This window comes from Mauremys mutica, chromosome 6, assembly GCF_020497125.1.
Source record: "Mauremys mutica isolate MM-2020 ecotype Southern chromosome 6, ASM2049712v1, whole genome shotgun sequence".
NCBI lineage: Eukaryota > Metazoa > Chordata > Testudines > Geoemydidae > Mauremys > Mauremys mutica.
In genome coordinates this window covers 82,537,228-82,553,780 of record NC_059077.1, presented here as the reverse complement: position 1 = coordinate 82,553,780, position 16,553 = coordinate 82,537,228, and the positions used below count along the sequence as shown (strand labels likewise).

Below are 16,553 nucleotides of genomic sequence, written 5' to 3'. Positions count from 1 at the left end.
GCAAAATTCCTATTGACTGCAATGAGGCCAGGATTTTACCCTCTAAATTCTTAGATAAAGAATCTAGTGGAGTCTATTAAAGAACACTGGTAAACTCAAAGGCATAGAAAAAAGGGTAATAAAAAAATCTTAAATATGAGAAATGAATGCTTTGCTCAACTAATACATAGTTTAAATCCAATTAGCTTCAATATTTTAATAACTGAAATACATACCAAATGTAAGCCTTTAACCACTGGCAAAACAAGCAATTTACTGAAAATTGGACAGTCTAAATATAGAAACATATCATCCTCAAATAGAAACTAAATACAAGAAATCACAGCAAAATATTATATATTAACCCCTTAATTTAGCTAATGATGGTGAGAAATCATATTTTGAACTGGGGGTAGCAGCAAAGCTTACTGGTTTGTGGGTTTTTGTTCCTAATAGCACTGCTTGTCCATAGCTGCTAAACCCTATATAATTTTTGAGTTTGTTTTTCAACAGCAAAGAATTGAGCACAAGCAAACAATACAAAAATCACCATTCATTTCTGTCAGCATCGCAGTTGCAGTAATGCTGGGAATCAATGCAGCTCCCCTCTAATCCACAAGCACATTTCTGAACATCAGGCAAGGATCCTCCCCAGTAAGTTTGTGTTTCATTGGTTCTTCCAATCCACCAGCTCAATGGAATCCCATCTAAAAGACAGGTTAGAGGAAAATTAATATCTGATCCCAGTTCATGGAATGGTGTCCCCAGCCTTGGAATGGTGTCCCTAGCCTCTGTTTGTCAGAGGATGGAGATGGATGGCAGGAGAGAGATCACTTGATCATTACCTGTTAGGTTCACTCCTTCTGGGGCACCTGGCATTGGCCACTGTCGGTAGACAGATACTGGGCTAGATGGACCTTTGGTCTGACCCGGTACGGCCGTTCTTATGTTTTATGTTCTTATGTTCCTGCTCCTCCCAATTTCCCTCACCCAAACAAATTTCCAAGCATTATGGAATTTTTTTTAAAATGACCACATTTATTTAAAAATGCTAACCAATTATTCATTTTAATATTTTATTATCAGAGATTAAATTATAGTCACAGCTTTTTGCTTATATTAGTGGAAAAGAGATCTGGTAGTCCTTGCTCAGTCAGGCATGATATTAGAATCATTTATCTTAAGCAGTCCAGTTATGTACTTTCTTTTAAAATAGCACATGAAAAAAGAGATGCCATCACCCTAAAAATCAAGTTAATTTATACTCTGAGGCAAAGATCAATTTGAGATCATGGAAATACCAGTGAGGAAATGAGAAGAGTAAAACACATTATAAATGGATTCATATCATCACTGAGCATACTAAACACACCTTTGCTGCTTATTAAGCATCTGGCTTAGTACTACTGTGTGGTGAGAATCAGAAATGTCAGTAGTCATGAGTTAGATCACGCACAACAGCTGCAGAATTTATGTAGTCTGAAACTGTAGAAATCATGTTAATGGTTGTACTACATAACCCAGTTGATGTATCCAGTGACTAAGAGCAAAGTTTCTCAGAGCCTACTATATCTCTGTGCAATGCATCCATTCAGCGTTGATTATAGTAAAATGATAGAGCTGGATGTCTTCTTAATTCTGCAGTACTGCACATTAAGTTTCAAGATGATGCCAAGTAACCAGAGCAGTAAAAGCACAAAATATACAGAAAAAGGTAATTGCTAATGGATGTGAAGCATGAAGGTAATCCATCTTAAATGAGAGTGAAGAAAGGTGAAAGATTAAATGAATGCAAAGTCAGGGCATGAGAGGAAAAGAGTGCTGTCAAATGGTATGGTGCCTCATAGAGGCACTCGGTTTGTGCGTTGTTGAAGCTCTCAAGTTTTCAGCAGTGGGCCCACACCAAGAGGCTTGCATTTAACCCAGCTTCAACCTTACTTGCAACTGCCATGGCTTATTACAACTCACTGTTAGATAAGACCTCTGTTATGCTTACAATCTCTCAGCTCCTAAATATATTGACTGAATTCATTACCACACAACTGCTAGCCCAGCAGGCCTAAAAAACAGTGAGAACAGTTCCTACAAAAGTCAGACATGCTCAGTGGCATCAATGTCTAGCATCAGTGTTTGTGTTTGCAGCCCATCACACAGGGAAGGAAAGCTAGAGAAGGTTTATAAATTATTCAAGAGACAGCACTTTAAAAAATAAACACAACAAAGCATACATATATAAAACCAGGATATTTCCCCTGTTTCAACAGCTCAGAAACTCTGGTCCTGTAGTTCTGAGTGAATATTCCTTCTCTTTAACTGGGGACACTGGACTATTTTTAAAAGCAATCCTGACACATTTGTTTGCATATTAGCATGAGAGCAGTATAGCTACTAAAGGATCATAATGATTAGCTTGCTTTGCTCTGGCAGTGAATATTGTTAATCAAAGTGGTGGTGGTGGGGGGAAGGATTTGATGCAGCTTCTTCAAAATGAACACACAAAATTATTAGCATAGCAATTCTTCATTGGAATCATTTATATGCTCTACACAGTGAAGACTGAGTGCAATACATTCCTAAGAATTGTTCCAATAAAAATTACTTTTTATACTACATGTCCCAAAATTATTTCACATAACTTTCATCAAATGCTGCACTTGTCAGACATGCCCAGTGGAGATTACAGATCACTGTAGTGAGAGGGATAAAATTATTTGAACAATTTGATAATGTACTTATTTGAATTTCAAAGCCTTATATTGTATTGTGTTCATATTGTTCAATGAAAGAGAACATGCTATATTTTTCTGCACGATGTTATTTGGATTTTGTTTAAATGTCAAGAATGATATAGTAGTTAGCTATATGTAACTGGATTCTTTTATTTGGTAATTCTAATGATCCAAGGAAATGCAAATACAAAATGCATTCAATCAGGGAATGAACAGTTGTGATCTTAAATAAGACAATGTTTGATAAAGAAGATCTTGCAAAATCATATTCAGAGTGCAATAAAATAGCTAATTTGAGAAGATACATGCTAAAATTGCAATCATGTTGATTAATTTTGCCTCCCTAAAACTCACCCTGTATTTTCAGTTTGCTACAGTATTCTTCTTCGCTTCTCAACATATATTCTACTTGGGGAATGTATGATCCTCCCACAAGAGTCATTATCTTTGTGCTGTTCTGCAGTGGAAATATACGTGACAACAGAGGAGTCCTCTGTGGATAAGAATCCTGGGAATAAAAAGCCAAATGGAGCAAACACAACTCCTACAAGAAGCTTCTTGAGAAATCATAGAATATCAAGGTTGGAATAGACCTCAGGAGGTCATCTAGTTCAACCCCCTGCTCAAAGCAGGGCCAATCCCCAGACAGATTTTTGCCCCAGATCCCTAGATGGCCCCCTCAAGGATTGAACTCACAATCCTGGGTTTAACAGGCCAATGCTCAAATAACTGAGCTATCCCTCTATGGCAACTATAGCCAACAAGAAACTCAGTGGAAGTTTCAAAAGGCAGTGGTTAGTCAGAGGAGGATGATCACATACCATTGTGGTGGCTGACTTGTGCTCCATCTTGCTACCACAGTCTTTAGGGACCATACTCTTCAAGAGTTTGGGGAGTTCTGCCTGTCTTGCACTAGAGAGTTAACATTCAGGAGTGGAAATCCTGGCTGATGGTATCTTTAGAGACATGCCAACACTTGGCAGCAGGTTGGTGACATATGAAATTAGTAGACAGTCTTCATTTAGTATCTAAACAAAACCATAGAATCCAAATTCCTCTGAACTTGTAGGTTTTGAAATCTGATCCTGGATCTAAACATAAATTTTGTTGCTCTCCCCTATATCTGTAATAGTCTGCACAAAACTGTGAACATGCCTGAACTTTGTTGGAGTTCTAAAGTCAACAACAGGGGCAGTGCTGGTTTGCTTTCACCCCTTCCCTGGCATGCTGCATAACCCTCTGGTAGCAGCTGCCACTCTCTGTATGTCAGGCTCTGAAGGCAGAGTGGAGAGAGCAGCAGCTGTTGGCCAGGCACCCAGCTCCAGTAGCAGCACAGGAGTAAGCCTGGGCGGGGGATGGAGGTGTCGTAGAATAGCCTCTGACCCATGTCCCTGCTCACCGAGGTGCGCTGCCCAGGGCAGGCGGAGGATCTAGGGCTCCCCACAATGGCCTGACTGACCCATTGCAACCTGGGCTCTTGGGCCCTGTTCCCCACGGTTGTGGCTCCCCAAGGGCTCTGCCAGCCCCAGAACCAGTCCCCCCACCTTGGTGGCTTTTACTTCCTGCAAGCAGCTGGCACCATGCACTGCCCAGCTCTGACTTCCAGACTCTGACCTGGCCAGGGGGCGGGACCACGGGGAGCAGGAGCTGAGGCCCACTTCAGCCCTCTCCCTGACGGAAAGTGGCTGGTACTGCCCTGGCCATGGTCTCATTTCTAATTCTTTATGGTCACTAATTCTAATTCTTTATCACTAGTAATGTGCACAACTCAAAAGATGCAGAGTTTATTTAAGATAAGCATGTCAAAGTTTGTATGCTTATTTGATCTATCCAAATCTTGTGTGTCTACAGAACTAGAATGTATAGGTCTAGAGATAAGTCCTCAGCCCACCATCTGTTTGCCTTCTGCTAGAGAGTACATAGTTGGAGCAATTTATATGCTGACAATCCCTGAGTTACACAGGGGGCTTGTGAGTTAGATTCACCTTCCCCACGCTTCTCTGAGTTCAGGTCAGGCAGATATGAAGATCTGGGCCCAAGACAACAGGCCTCCTCACTATATTTCTGTTACTTTCTGTTTCCCAGGAGATCAGAAATAAAAACAGTCTGCTCCATGAATGCAGAAGTGAGGGGAGGAAAAGTTAACATAACCCTTAAAAAAAATAATAAAAAGTTGGGTTTGGGTTGGTTTCAAGGAAGGATGAAGTGCAAATTGATGCTCATTTTTATGGAAGCTGTTAGTTCATCCCTAGTGTCTACATCACAAAAAACAGCTATGACAACTGGTACTTTTATTAGTAGTCTCAGCACAGAAATCAAAGACTGAATGGGCTTGGAGGCTGATCTACCTTCTCACCTGTAGAAATGTCCTTTCCAGAACAGAGTGAAAGTGCATTGTGTAGAAACATGGGAGACTTTATCTGATATTGCTCTTGTTAGCACTGTTACAACTGATCTTAAAAAGCCCTACAAATTCTGCAAAACACTTTCTCGCTGAGTTTTACTACTTCTAGCCTGAAAAGATTTAAAATGAGACAGGGTCTAATACAACAAAATGTTTTCACTGCATTAACTTGCTGATCAAACATATATATGTAACCCTCACCAACTCTGAATACTAATGTATAGAATCCTAGAGTCGCAGCGGGACTGTTCTTTTTCCTTTCTGTACCTGTATTACAGTCTTGCATTTTTGCTCAGCAAATGTGTCTAGCAAACACTTTCATCTCTCACAGTTGCTTTAAAATTTTCAGTTCTGAAATGACTGTATTAATCCTAGCAATCCTAACTGAAATTTAAGTCAGACATTTGGGAAATCTAATTGGGCATAATCCTGCATTCAATCCTTCAATATGATTTATTCCCCCTGAAGTCAGTGGGAATTATGCATATGTGTGAAGAGAGGGGCACCTTTTGGGTACTTTGATATCAGATTAGAAATGTTTGGCCATTTGGTCAAGAAGAGATTCTGAGTTAAGATATGTAACTTCTTTGTACTGTAATCCCTGGTGATTACTGTAGTAGTATTCATATAAAACATATTGTGAGTCAGATGCTTGTATACCATGGAGTTGGGGCTCTGTATGTCAGAAAGGAGTTTGGGAGGGAGGGAGAGGTAGTGTCAGGGAAGCAATACTTTATGCAGTAGGCTCACCTGTAAGCCTGGTAGATTTCTGAACAGCAATTCTCATGAGAGTTAATACTACTCTCTGCAGAAATTCATTGCATTCCATAACCTCTCTGAAGGGAGGGTAGGATGCAGAGAGGAGAGCGAATGTCTGCTTAGCTCTTGACAGCCATTCTGCTAAGAGAAGTAGAGCTCACAGGGCACGGAGGAATGACCAGTTTTCTGCTGTAGCACCACTAAATCCTTGATAGGAGAATGGCAAGTGTGGTCTGTGACACGAATCTTAGAATTTCTAGTGGACTATTCGCCTCTCACAGATTTTTGTGACAGAGGAGACAATTGAGGCTTGATTTACAACATCTACATATCAACAAAGGAACAAGGAATATAATCTTTCTTTTCAAGTTATTTTTTTTAAAATTTAGAATACATTTTCAAAATTAAAATCAACTGAATAGATTGCACTCTACCAGGTGAGAATTAAAATAAGACTTGAACACAACAATCTAGTTATGATATTTTGTTAAGATTTCTTTAACTACATCAGAAGGGCCTGTAATTTCCTTCAGAAAATAACTTTTTCCTATCTTTTCAGCATTTTACTTTAGGTCTCCTCTGTGCTTGTGTATTTTGGACACGGGCATATTAATGTCTGCGATACTTTACATCATGCCATTTGCAAATGCAACCACTACACGATGCACAGTATCTGAAAGACTTCAGCTGATATTTATGCAGTGTATTGTGTTCCTTTTACCAAATGTTTGCCCAATATTTAACTGTTTTTTGACTAAAATCTAAAAATCCCCTAGAGGCAGGTCAGGAAAGGCTTTGTTATAATTTCTATTAAATTGTAGGTTTAAGGAAGACATTGGTTTTGAAAGTAGTTAATGCTTTGAATGAAGCTCATTATGAACTGACCTTGGGTTTTTTCTGGTTCAAATCCCACTCAACAATTTATAGATTTGGGATTTGTTTGCTAGATATTTAAGGATTTTACAAACGATAGTGGCAAAATGCCATAACCTTTGCTAAATTAAATATCTATAGTATCATGAAACATAATAAAATTTGTCTGCTTTACTTACCTCGCTTATTTAAAAGCCTTGACTTTTTGCAGTGGTAAGCAAGCTCCTGTTCACAGTGTTCTGCGTAGTTAATTGTAGCCTGAAGCTGTTCTAGGGTGGCAGTATACTTGAAGAACACAGCATGTGGGTTCTCTCGATTAGCATTTTTGACTCTGGTTAAATCCGTATTGTTGTGCTGTATAACTGTCCAAGTCGTATCTTACAAAACAAGGAGAGAAAAGGTAATGCAGAATGTAAAATAGCTGCAAAAGTTAGCAATGGAAATAAAATGTGTAGTGAGGTACGCCTGGGATTAATGTGAGTTTTCCTGTCCTTTTGGGGATGTGAAAAGGAACACAATGTCTGGGTAAAACGTTCTGCAATTAAATACAGTTGATAGGATATCAATGTTCCCTTTTTTGAAACTTCTGTACTCTGCACTCTGTCCTGCACAATTACCAGTCAAAGAAAGACTAGATAAAGAGAACCAAATATCTATTTTCCAGACAATAACAGACCCTAAGCTAAAGTGTAATGGAGTAAAAATCACAGACTCTAAGCTAAAGTGTAATAAACTTTTCCTATGGTTATTTCTCCAAGGTATACCTTGTTTATAAATGGAGACCAAGTTATATCCAGGCTTTCATTATCTGCACAACATTTCACACTATTCTTTTGAATAATTGATTTTGTCTTAGAGAATTTATAGCAATGGCCAAAACTCACCTTTCCACTGCCCTATACAAAAAACCAATACCAGAAACAAAAATGGACAAACTGAATAAATCCAGGTGCTATATTTACTGTGAAGCAGAGAGGAAGACAGGTGCTTCCACCGACCCCAAAATCAAATGATAACTATAATTTCTGACACGTGTGACTGCAATTAAAATATCATCTGTATTATCTACACAAATGTATGATGTGTACTGGGGCTGTTTTTAAAATATAAAACAGTTCTTTCCTGACATTTATTGGGAGAATAAGTGTAAAACCTTAAGTAAAATAAAATAAAATATGTATTTAATTAATACATAAATGATAATAATCATGATGATGATGTTCATGAACCAGGACACCATTGTGTTAAGTTCTCTACAAACACAAAACAAAAAGACAGCCTCTGCCCCAAACAGTTTACAATCTATATAGCACTCAGAATGGAATGGTAATTTTGGTGGTTAAGGAAGGTAGGTTCCAAACCATAGTGCCAATTCTGTCTTCTCACATGGGCATGAAAGAACCCAAACACCTTCAAATTAATTTGTTATAACTAACAAAAAGACATCAAGCAATATGATTATTGGACTTAGGCACAAAGAGGGACCATGTGTCGGAGCAGGAGAGTTTAGACATGGATCTGAATTCCAACATCCCCTAAATTCAAGGGGGTTTGTAGCCGAAACACCTGAATTGGATAAATTATAATGTATCTTATGCAGGACTCTGCACAGTTTCACAAAGGAGGTAGGGTGACTGGAGAGCCAGAAGCAATGAAAGGGAATGAGCAGTGGTACTATGCACAACACAGCCTTTTTACTTGCAGATTATTTATAGCTCCTGGACCTGACTTCATATGAACAAAGAATCATAGCAATTAGAGATGAAAAAGAACTATTAGCTTTTTCCTGTAATATGGACTCTTTCCAATTTGCACCCCTCTATTGTACAAAGGTGACATCGGGAACATCAAGAACATTTCAAGAATATTTATATTTATAAATATTCTTATAAAGACTGATCTCTAGTTTCACAACAGTTGTGGCAGGAAAACAGTTCTACTTAGAAATTGCAAAAGACATGGTAAAAGTTGCAGCAAATAAATTAAAGAACCTTAATGTTACAAGATAGATATAATAAAATCTTATCTTTTATAATCTATTTGTGGCAACAGGGTAATGCTCTGGTTTGCTTGTGCTTTGTGAAGTTAAAAAAGACAGTTTTCAGCCACACTAACAAAACACAAGGAACACAAAGAGTCCAACTGTCCATGACTATAGCACAGGTGGACCAGGAGAGAAAGCTTTATACACACCACAAAATGTTAAGGACAATAGCAATCCCTGTGCTTAGGGAGTGCAGACTCCCTCCTTCATGTTCCCCTAGGGATGGTAAATTGCTTTAAACAGGGGCTGGAGGTAATGCAGTACACTGTTCTGTCTACAGAATGATGCAGATTGCACATTCCCTTCTGTGCACTGGGGAGAGACAGACTGGGATTGTGCCCTCAGCTGGTCCTATTAAGGCCTGTACAATCTAACCCAAATATCTACAACTATTTTTTGAGAATAAAGATGAGTGAACTGGTTGCTTCTTAAATCTGATTTGTGTCAGTTGAGTCAAATTCAGAATCAGCAGTTCAGCAAACTGTTGGGACTTTATACCCAACTTAATTCTAGTAGACATTGAAAATGTTAATCACCCTCTGTCCTTGCTGGCTCTGCACCTTCTGCAAGAGCTCACTTTTGAACATATTTGTAGGCTTCAATTCTCCTTGGGCTTTAATCAATATTTTCCTTCTAACTCTAACAGCTCTGCAGACCTGTGTCCCCTGTACTTTATTTCCTATATTTTTTGCAAACTGGGTATGACTGACACTAAAGGGAAATTTAGAATAAAAAAAGAACTAGTAATCACCTAGAGGATAAGCATGTAGCAAAAAGCCTATGGGAAGCATCCACATACCTATTAAACAAATATTGGACTTAAATTAATCTAGATATGAAGATTTATTACCAATACTTGTAAATGTTTTGCTAGAAGAAAGGATTCATGCTAGTGCTGTTGGGAAACAGGGAGCTAAAAGTGAGAGCAAGTTCAGAGCTATTTTTTCTACACAGCTCATAGCAAATGGAAAGAATAAGAGAGAAATAAGGCAGCTGTTACATCTACTTCTACATCCCCAGAAGGGGCGAAACTAAAAGAACAATATTTCTGAAAAAGTTTTGTCATCTTGATTGGCTCTTTGGACCCAAGGCTTATGATTTTGAAATTGACCTCTAAGAACCAGAGAGGGTAAAGGAACCTCCCTCCCAGCTGCCAAAGAATAAAGCCACATGAATGTCAATAGCAAGGCAGCACTGCAAGAAATGTGGGCATCTGCCTTCACGGCCTCTGGTGGGAAAAGGGAATACCAGTCATGAGGAAACTGGGAAGAAGACAAATATAGTAGATTCATCCTATCAGGCTGCATCTCTAGATGAGGAACTGATCAATGAGATTTGCTTAATGTGTTGAATAAAGAGTAACTAATAGAAGCACTAGCAGCTGTTCATGGATACACAAGGAAGAATAAATCAGACACTAAGGTGTACCTCGGAGAGTTGGTTTCCTCCTGATACTGTTTAAGGACACTGGAGTCTTTCTTCCATGAGCTTCTTCTTTGGTTCAACCTCATATTAATTAACAATGTAGCTAGCACTCTCTGATGTCTCTTTTTTAGGGGCCAGATAGTTATATTGGTGATCTCACTAATTGTTAATCCAAAGTATGTTACCAATATCAGGCCGACCACTTTCTCAAAAAGTCAAAGCACAGTCTTTGTTTTTTCAGGCAGAGTTAGCGGTTGAGATTTCGAGTGTTATCTAAATCCCAGTGGCACTGAGATCAAAGGAAGTTTCACATTCACCTTCCATTATTTTGATGGAAGATATGTGTAAAGCCCCCTACACTGTTTTGAAAACCACAGTGAGTGGCTTTGCTTAGAGGTAGACTTCTATCAATCCTTCAAGAAATAAACAAGATTATTACAGATCAGTAAAATCTCTCTTTATTTTCCCTCAGTGTAACTACATTCAAAGAATATCAGTATGGTTGAAAAATCAAGCACTCAAAGTTTCAACAGTACCAGAAATAAAGTTGCCCATGTAAACTGCCTTAAAATTTAGGTTTTGTAAAAATATATTGTTATAAAACATGAGACCAAAAGAAATGTTTCTATTATTTTTTCCTATTGTTTCCAAAATAAAGGGTTTTTTTATTAAAAGTTACCCTGAAATGCTTCTAACCCTAACACTGCAACACTGGGATAGTGCTGGAAAAACTTTAAAGTGAAAATTGCTAGAAAATGACCACAAACATAAGTAAAACTAATTAAAACTAAAAGAACACAGCATAAAAATGAAAAGCATATTAGATTTTGGACTAATTCAGCATCTACAATCTATGGTTAATTGCAGGCACACATAGCAGTAGGCACAATTAAGATCAATTGGATGTCTAAATACCTTACTGATCCACTTATTGGGGGGGGCAAATAACAGGGTGCACAAAATAAGGCCACATTTTGAAAATGAGACTATATGAGTCCAATTAGTTAAACCAGATCTACCCAGACCAATTACAAATAATACACAATTCAAAAGAGAAGGTGTAATATCAGTATTTGTCCCACCAATTGAAGGTCAACTCTGAATTACAATCTTTCATCAGGGTAGAGGGGGAAAAAAATCAATAATTTTCCTCCGAAAATTCACTTATATCTCAGTTTCTTAAACTCCTGCAGAGAAGTAAGATCTAACTTCATGAAACCAAAACTGTGCAGAAAATGAACTAGTCTGAAATCCTCCACAAATAAGGCATATGTCCCATTTATGCAGAGCACAATAGGAACCCAGTGTTAGCTTCACAGTCTGAGTCTTATTATTCTAATTTCTCTGGTTAATTCTTTGTCAAATATTCTGAGCAGAGGAGTCACCTTCACTTTGCTGTATACATGTACATTAAACTCTTGAGATACAAAACTTCCTACTTTGCTTTGATATAATGAGCATGCATACAATCCCAGCTGTGAGTTAAGGAAGTTTATCATCTCACCTGTCATATTGCAGTATACAAGAAACGGTCCCAAGGGGCCACTTCCATCTGAATCGATATAGTAAAAGCCTGAAGTGTTCCCTGTATGCTTATAGGCTTCACATGATTGCTCATAGATGGCTGTAAAAGAACATCTTCCATCACAAATGTAATGGCATCATTTTACCTTTTATTTGGGGCAAGGAAAAAATGTGGGAAGTTGAACAATATGACATGCATTCAAAGGTGAGGAAAACAGGGAAGTCACATAATAAAAAACTGTACTGTTATTTGCATCAGTAAACAGAATTTTATTTCACTGGGGAAAAAAATCTGAATGGGTGTTTTTATGGATTTGCTTTTTGCCTCCTAAATTAGGGGTCTTAGGGCGGGACAAATGGCTATGAAAACCAATCATTTAAGGTCAAAATGAGTAATAGTTAGCAACTGGCTAGATTATGAGGAACTTGGAAACTGAACATTAACCTTTCAATTTAATCAGACCACCATACAATTTGGCAGTGGTATAGTATTTCCAGCAATTTCAACTGAAGTATTTATTTCGTAACATTTTTTACTCGTGGTTTTGGCTGCTGGGAAGACCTTGTTTCTTCCTCAGTATCAGAGTAAGCTTGTTGTCAAAGTCTGCAGTCCAAGAGTAAACAAGCAGCATAGAGAAAATTTGTCTCTTCAATCCCACATAATATTGATTCTAAACCATTCAGGAGTTAGCGATCTGAGAAGGCTTTATATGACCAAACCTTTAGAAACTGGGCTCATGAATCCAGCTCTATCATTAAATGGCAACAAACTACTAAGTAAAATAATATTGCTGGGTAATAATTGCACATCTGAAGTGCATCAGTTAAACCTTAAATTATCCATTGCTATCTAGTACAGTTTTCCAATTAACTGTTTGTTTTTTAACTTGAATTTACTTTGTCAGAAAGAAACTTTACTTAACAAACAAAGATACAAGGTGGATGCACCCACCAGCAGAAGTGGGTGCACTAATTTTAAGGCTGCCCAAACTGCTTCATGTAGGAACAACTTTCAGGACCTGATTCAACTCCCATTAAAGCTAATGAAAAACCTGCCAAACAAAGAACCTGGGGTTAGGCGAGTGCCATCTTTTCCAGTTCTTTTGCTGATGCATTACAATATGTCAGCCACATTGGATTGAGTCCATAATACTAAATTATAAAGTAAGGAAAATAAACATCCTCATTAGCTAAAGATTACTAAATGGACCATTTTTGCCACTGCTGGAACATCCAGTAGGCACAGCCAAGATCACTCACAAGTTTCAAATTATAGCTCCTTAGGGTAAAGAGCCTTAAATCAATTCTCAGTATAAAATAAAAGGATAAAAGTACTATAGAGGCAGTATGCAATAGCATATCATCATATCCATTTTGAATTTTAAACTAGTAGTGACAGCATGGAAAATTATAATTTCTCTAAAGCAGATTTTGGGAGTATGGTCTCATGCTTCACAGTGTTGCCACTGATCAAGAACTCATTGCTAGGCCTATTATATCAAGAGTCTCAATGTTTATTCAATAACTAAACAGCCATATTATCTTTTTCTGTAATTGCACAGAACTCCCATTGAAGTCAATGAGAGTGTAGTTCATAGAATAAGGGAAGAATACGGCCCTTAACTTTGAGACTATTGACAGAACAGCAACATAAGACTGTACAGTTGGAACCATTACTAAACTACTGTAAACAAATTTAAAGGGACAGAATGTTATACTGCTGCAACTACTATATCACATCTACTGTATACTTCACAGTGCTTTCTTATTATTAATAAAAAGTACTATACCTATTTTTCAACATTAAAAATTGAGCAGTGAGACTTTCATCTACCTTATGGGCTCTTGATGAAAAGTTAGAAAATGATGGAGTCCATCCTTTTTTTTTTTTACACCCTTCATCAATTAAGTAAATAATTTCTAAAAGGAAATATGATGCTTAGTCTTGTCATCCTCTAATAGAATATAACAGGAACAGCTCACAGTGATCTTTGAAAAGCCTGTACTATCAATGTTCTTCCCTTGCTGTAAAAATTTTACCTTATCCATAAATCTTGAAAGGCTAGCTACCAATTCGTTTAGAGTTCAGATGGCACAGAAACAGTAATAATTGTAGGTGGTCTTTATAAAGCTTTGCATTCAATCTAAATAAGTAGTTTTTCCAAAATCTGAAATTTTTCAGAACAGACCAGGAGCCTACCCTCCACATGATTCCCAACAGGAGTTTTGAGGGCAAACAACTTAACTTGTTTTCAGAAAGAGAGAGAGAGAGAGAGAGAGAGAGAGAGAGAATTGGACACATTTATGAGTACAACTGTATGACCAGGTTGTTTGTGGCAGTAGTGGGCTTTGCTCAACAGCCCTGGGACTCATTCACGGTTTATGTCTTATGTTCCTAAAGCTCATGCTTTAGGGTTCCAGCTGGCCACTGGCATATGTCAGGAAGAGATTTCTCCCCAACACAGTGAATTCTCGTAGGCTTTTTAGATGGCCATGGCTGGAGACGGGACACTGGGAGTGTGGGTCAGGGCTTTGAGGTAGCACTTGGCTTGGCTGGCTGCATTTTGCTCACATGCTCAGGGTGTAACTGATTGTAATATGTGGGGCTGGGGAGGAATTTTCCCCCAGGTCACATTGGCAGTGACTTTCACAAAGTTTTGCCTTCCAGCATATGAGTGTGGCTCACTTGTCAGCATTATCTGAGTATATCTCACTTAATCATTTCCCTGCCATTGCAGAAGCATCTAGCATTGGTGCACCTTGGTCCCTCCTATTTGTGCCAGTGGCACATAATAGTCTAAGTCTCCTATAAGCTATAATACTTTGGTCTAATTTCGGTTGCTGGTTTTAATGTGTGGGTGTTGGTAGTCTGTGCTGTTACAGGAGATCATACTAGATGACCTAGTGGTCCCTTCTGGCCTAAAACTCTATGAAAGTCATGGTGTGCTACAAGGATTGTATAAATTGTGTGAAGATGGGTTTGTTTTAACCATACTTTTTTTTCTTTTGGCTATAATACTGTATAGTCTTTTTGGTATTTTCAAAATTCCTTTTATAGCGCTTTAGACAGATTTTTTTCAAGTATACATGCTGAGAACCGGAGACTAATGACTTTCCTTAATAAACTGTCCCAGTAAACAGAAAAAAACTAATGGGCTTCATGTTCATCTCACATATCCCAGTGTAAATCTAAATCACCTCCTGGGAAATCACTGGAGTCATATTAAACTAGTGAAAGTAAGACAAGAATCAGACCATGGGTGTGAAACTCATTCAGTTACATTTATGGTTAGGCTGATATTTTCTGAAGTTCTCCCTTATATGGGCTGATCCTGAAAGGACTCCATGTGCAAAATTCCTACAGAAGAGTGAAAGGCCAGTGATGTGCCTGCTGGATTGGGTTTACAGGGCCTTATTATCTGCTCATATACACCAGTTTTATCCCACTGTCACTCCCTTGAAGTTACTCCTTGAAAATTACTTAAGTATGTGTTAAAGTTTAAGTATATGCTAAACCCCACTAACTTCAAAGCTAAGCATGTGCTTAGTCCTCCTCTGAATAGCACTGAAGTTAAGTACATACCAATATGATTTGATAAATCAGGGCCTTATACCAGTGTGAGAGGAGAATCAGGTCCTCAGTAAGTAAATCATGAAATCTAAGAACTAAGGGAGAAATATTCAAAGACACATAAGGGATTTAGGACCACAAGTCCCACTGACTTGCAATAGGACTTGTGCTCCTTAATCCTTTAAGCAATTTTGAGACTCTTTCCTTGAATCAACCCTTTGTGAATATTAACAAAACTGACATGCCTTTTAATAGAAAATTGTTTCTTGTAGCAGTAAAATAACTCATAACTAAAACAGTATAAGAAAGTGTCTTGGGCTTACAGTAATGGCAAGTAGCCCCCATGTAACCTGTATTTGTACAGTTGCAGTAGAAGCTGTTCCAGGCCTGTGTGCATTCACCACCATGTTCACAATAATTAGGCAAACATCTAAAAGGACAAAAAGAAACATTTTCACCTTAGTACAACTACATGACATTTACAGTAACCATAGTTACTACAGCATGAAGGTGGTCTTTATGACAAAGATGATAACTGAGGTGCAAAGGCGGATGTTGTATATATGGGTCAGAGACCTGCAATGAAAATACATAAATGTTGTAACCATATTGCAGGAAGATATCAATTGGACTGAAAGAAAGTTGGGGAAAAGGAATGTCCCCTTTATCTTCCCTGACTAGACCTAGTGTCTGCTCCTAAGGCTGCTAATGATGCAATAAGAACATGAAACATATCAATAACAAAATTAAACATATATAATTTTCATTGTGACTGCCGGCAATGAAAGTATGGTACCGACTGATACACCAATGATAAGTTAACACTGATAATTCACTGGGAAATTTTGTAACAGCTGAATTTTCTTCCATAAGATCTTTCATAACAATAATTCTGTGGATCATTGCCCCTATTATATGACCATGAGAAGTATAAAATACTTCTTTTCAGGAAACTATAGGAATAGGTAGTGGTCGCCATCAGAAAATAAATATTTACAGACCGTTATCATACATTAGTATCTGAGATACTTAGACTAGGAAATAACTCAAGTACAGGCAAACACTTAAGTATCTCAGATCCTACAGTGAGGTAACTATGGATGAATCCAGACTGCTAATTGTGCTTTCAGTTGCATGAGTGAAAATCTGGAAAAACTCCATTATTTCAGTGGAATTACTTTTGATTTACAATGGTGTACCTAAGAAGAAAATGTGGTCATAACTATTCAACGGTGAAATCTGCAT

The 16,553-nt window shown here is 37.9% G+C and overlaps 1 protein-coding gene across 3 annotated transcripts in view; it reads right to left on the bottom strand.

Moving 5' to 3' along the window:
* LOC123372908 (contactin-associated protein-like 4) overlaps window positions 1-16,553 on the bottom strand; it is a 302,483-nt gene that overhangs the window by 60,317 nt on the left and 225,613 nt on the right. For all 3 annotated transcript variants that reach the window (XM_045021533.1, XM_045021534.1, XM_045021535.1), the window contains 4 exons: window positions 15,632-15,738; window positions 11,718-11,837; window positions 6,924-7,121; window positions 530-686 (listed from right to left, as the gene is read on the bottom strand). In XM_045021533.1, the coding sequence (XP_044877468.1) occupies window positions 530-686; window positions 6,924-7,121; window positions 11,718-11,837; window positions 15,632-15,738 (582 nt within the window). The remainder of the gene's footprint in view (window positions 1-529; window positions 687-6,923; window positions 7,122-11,717; window positions 11,838-15,631; window positions 15,739-16,553) is intronic.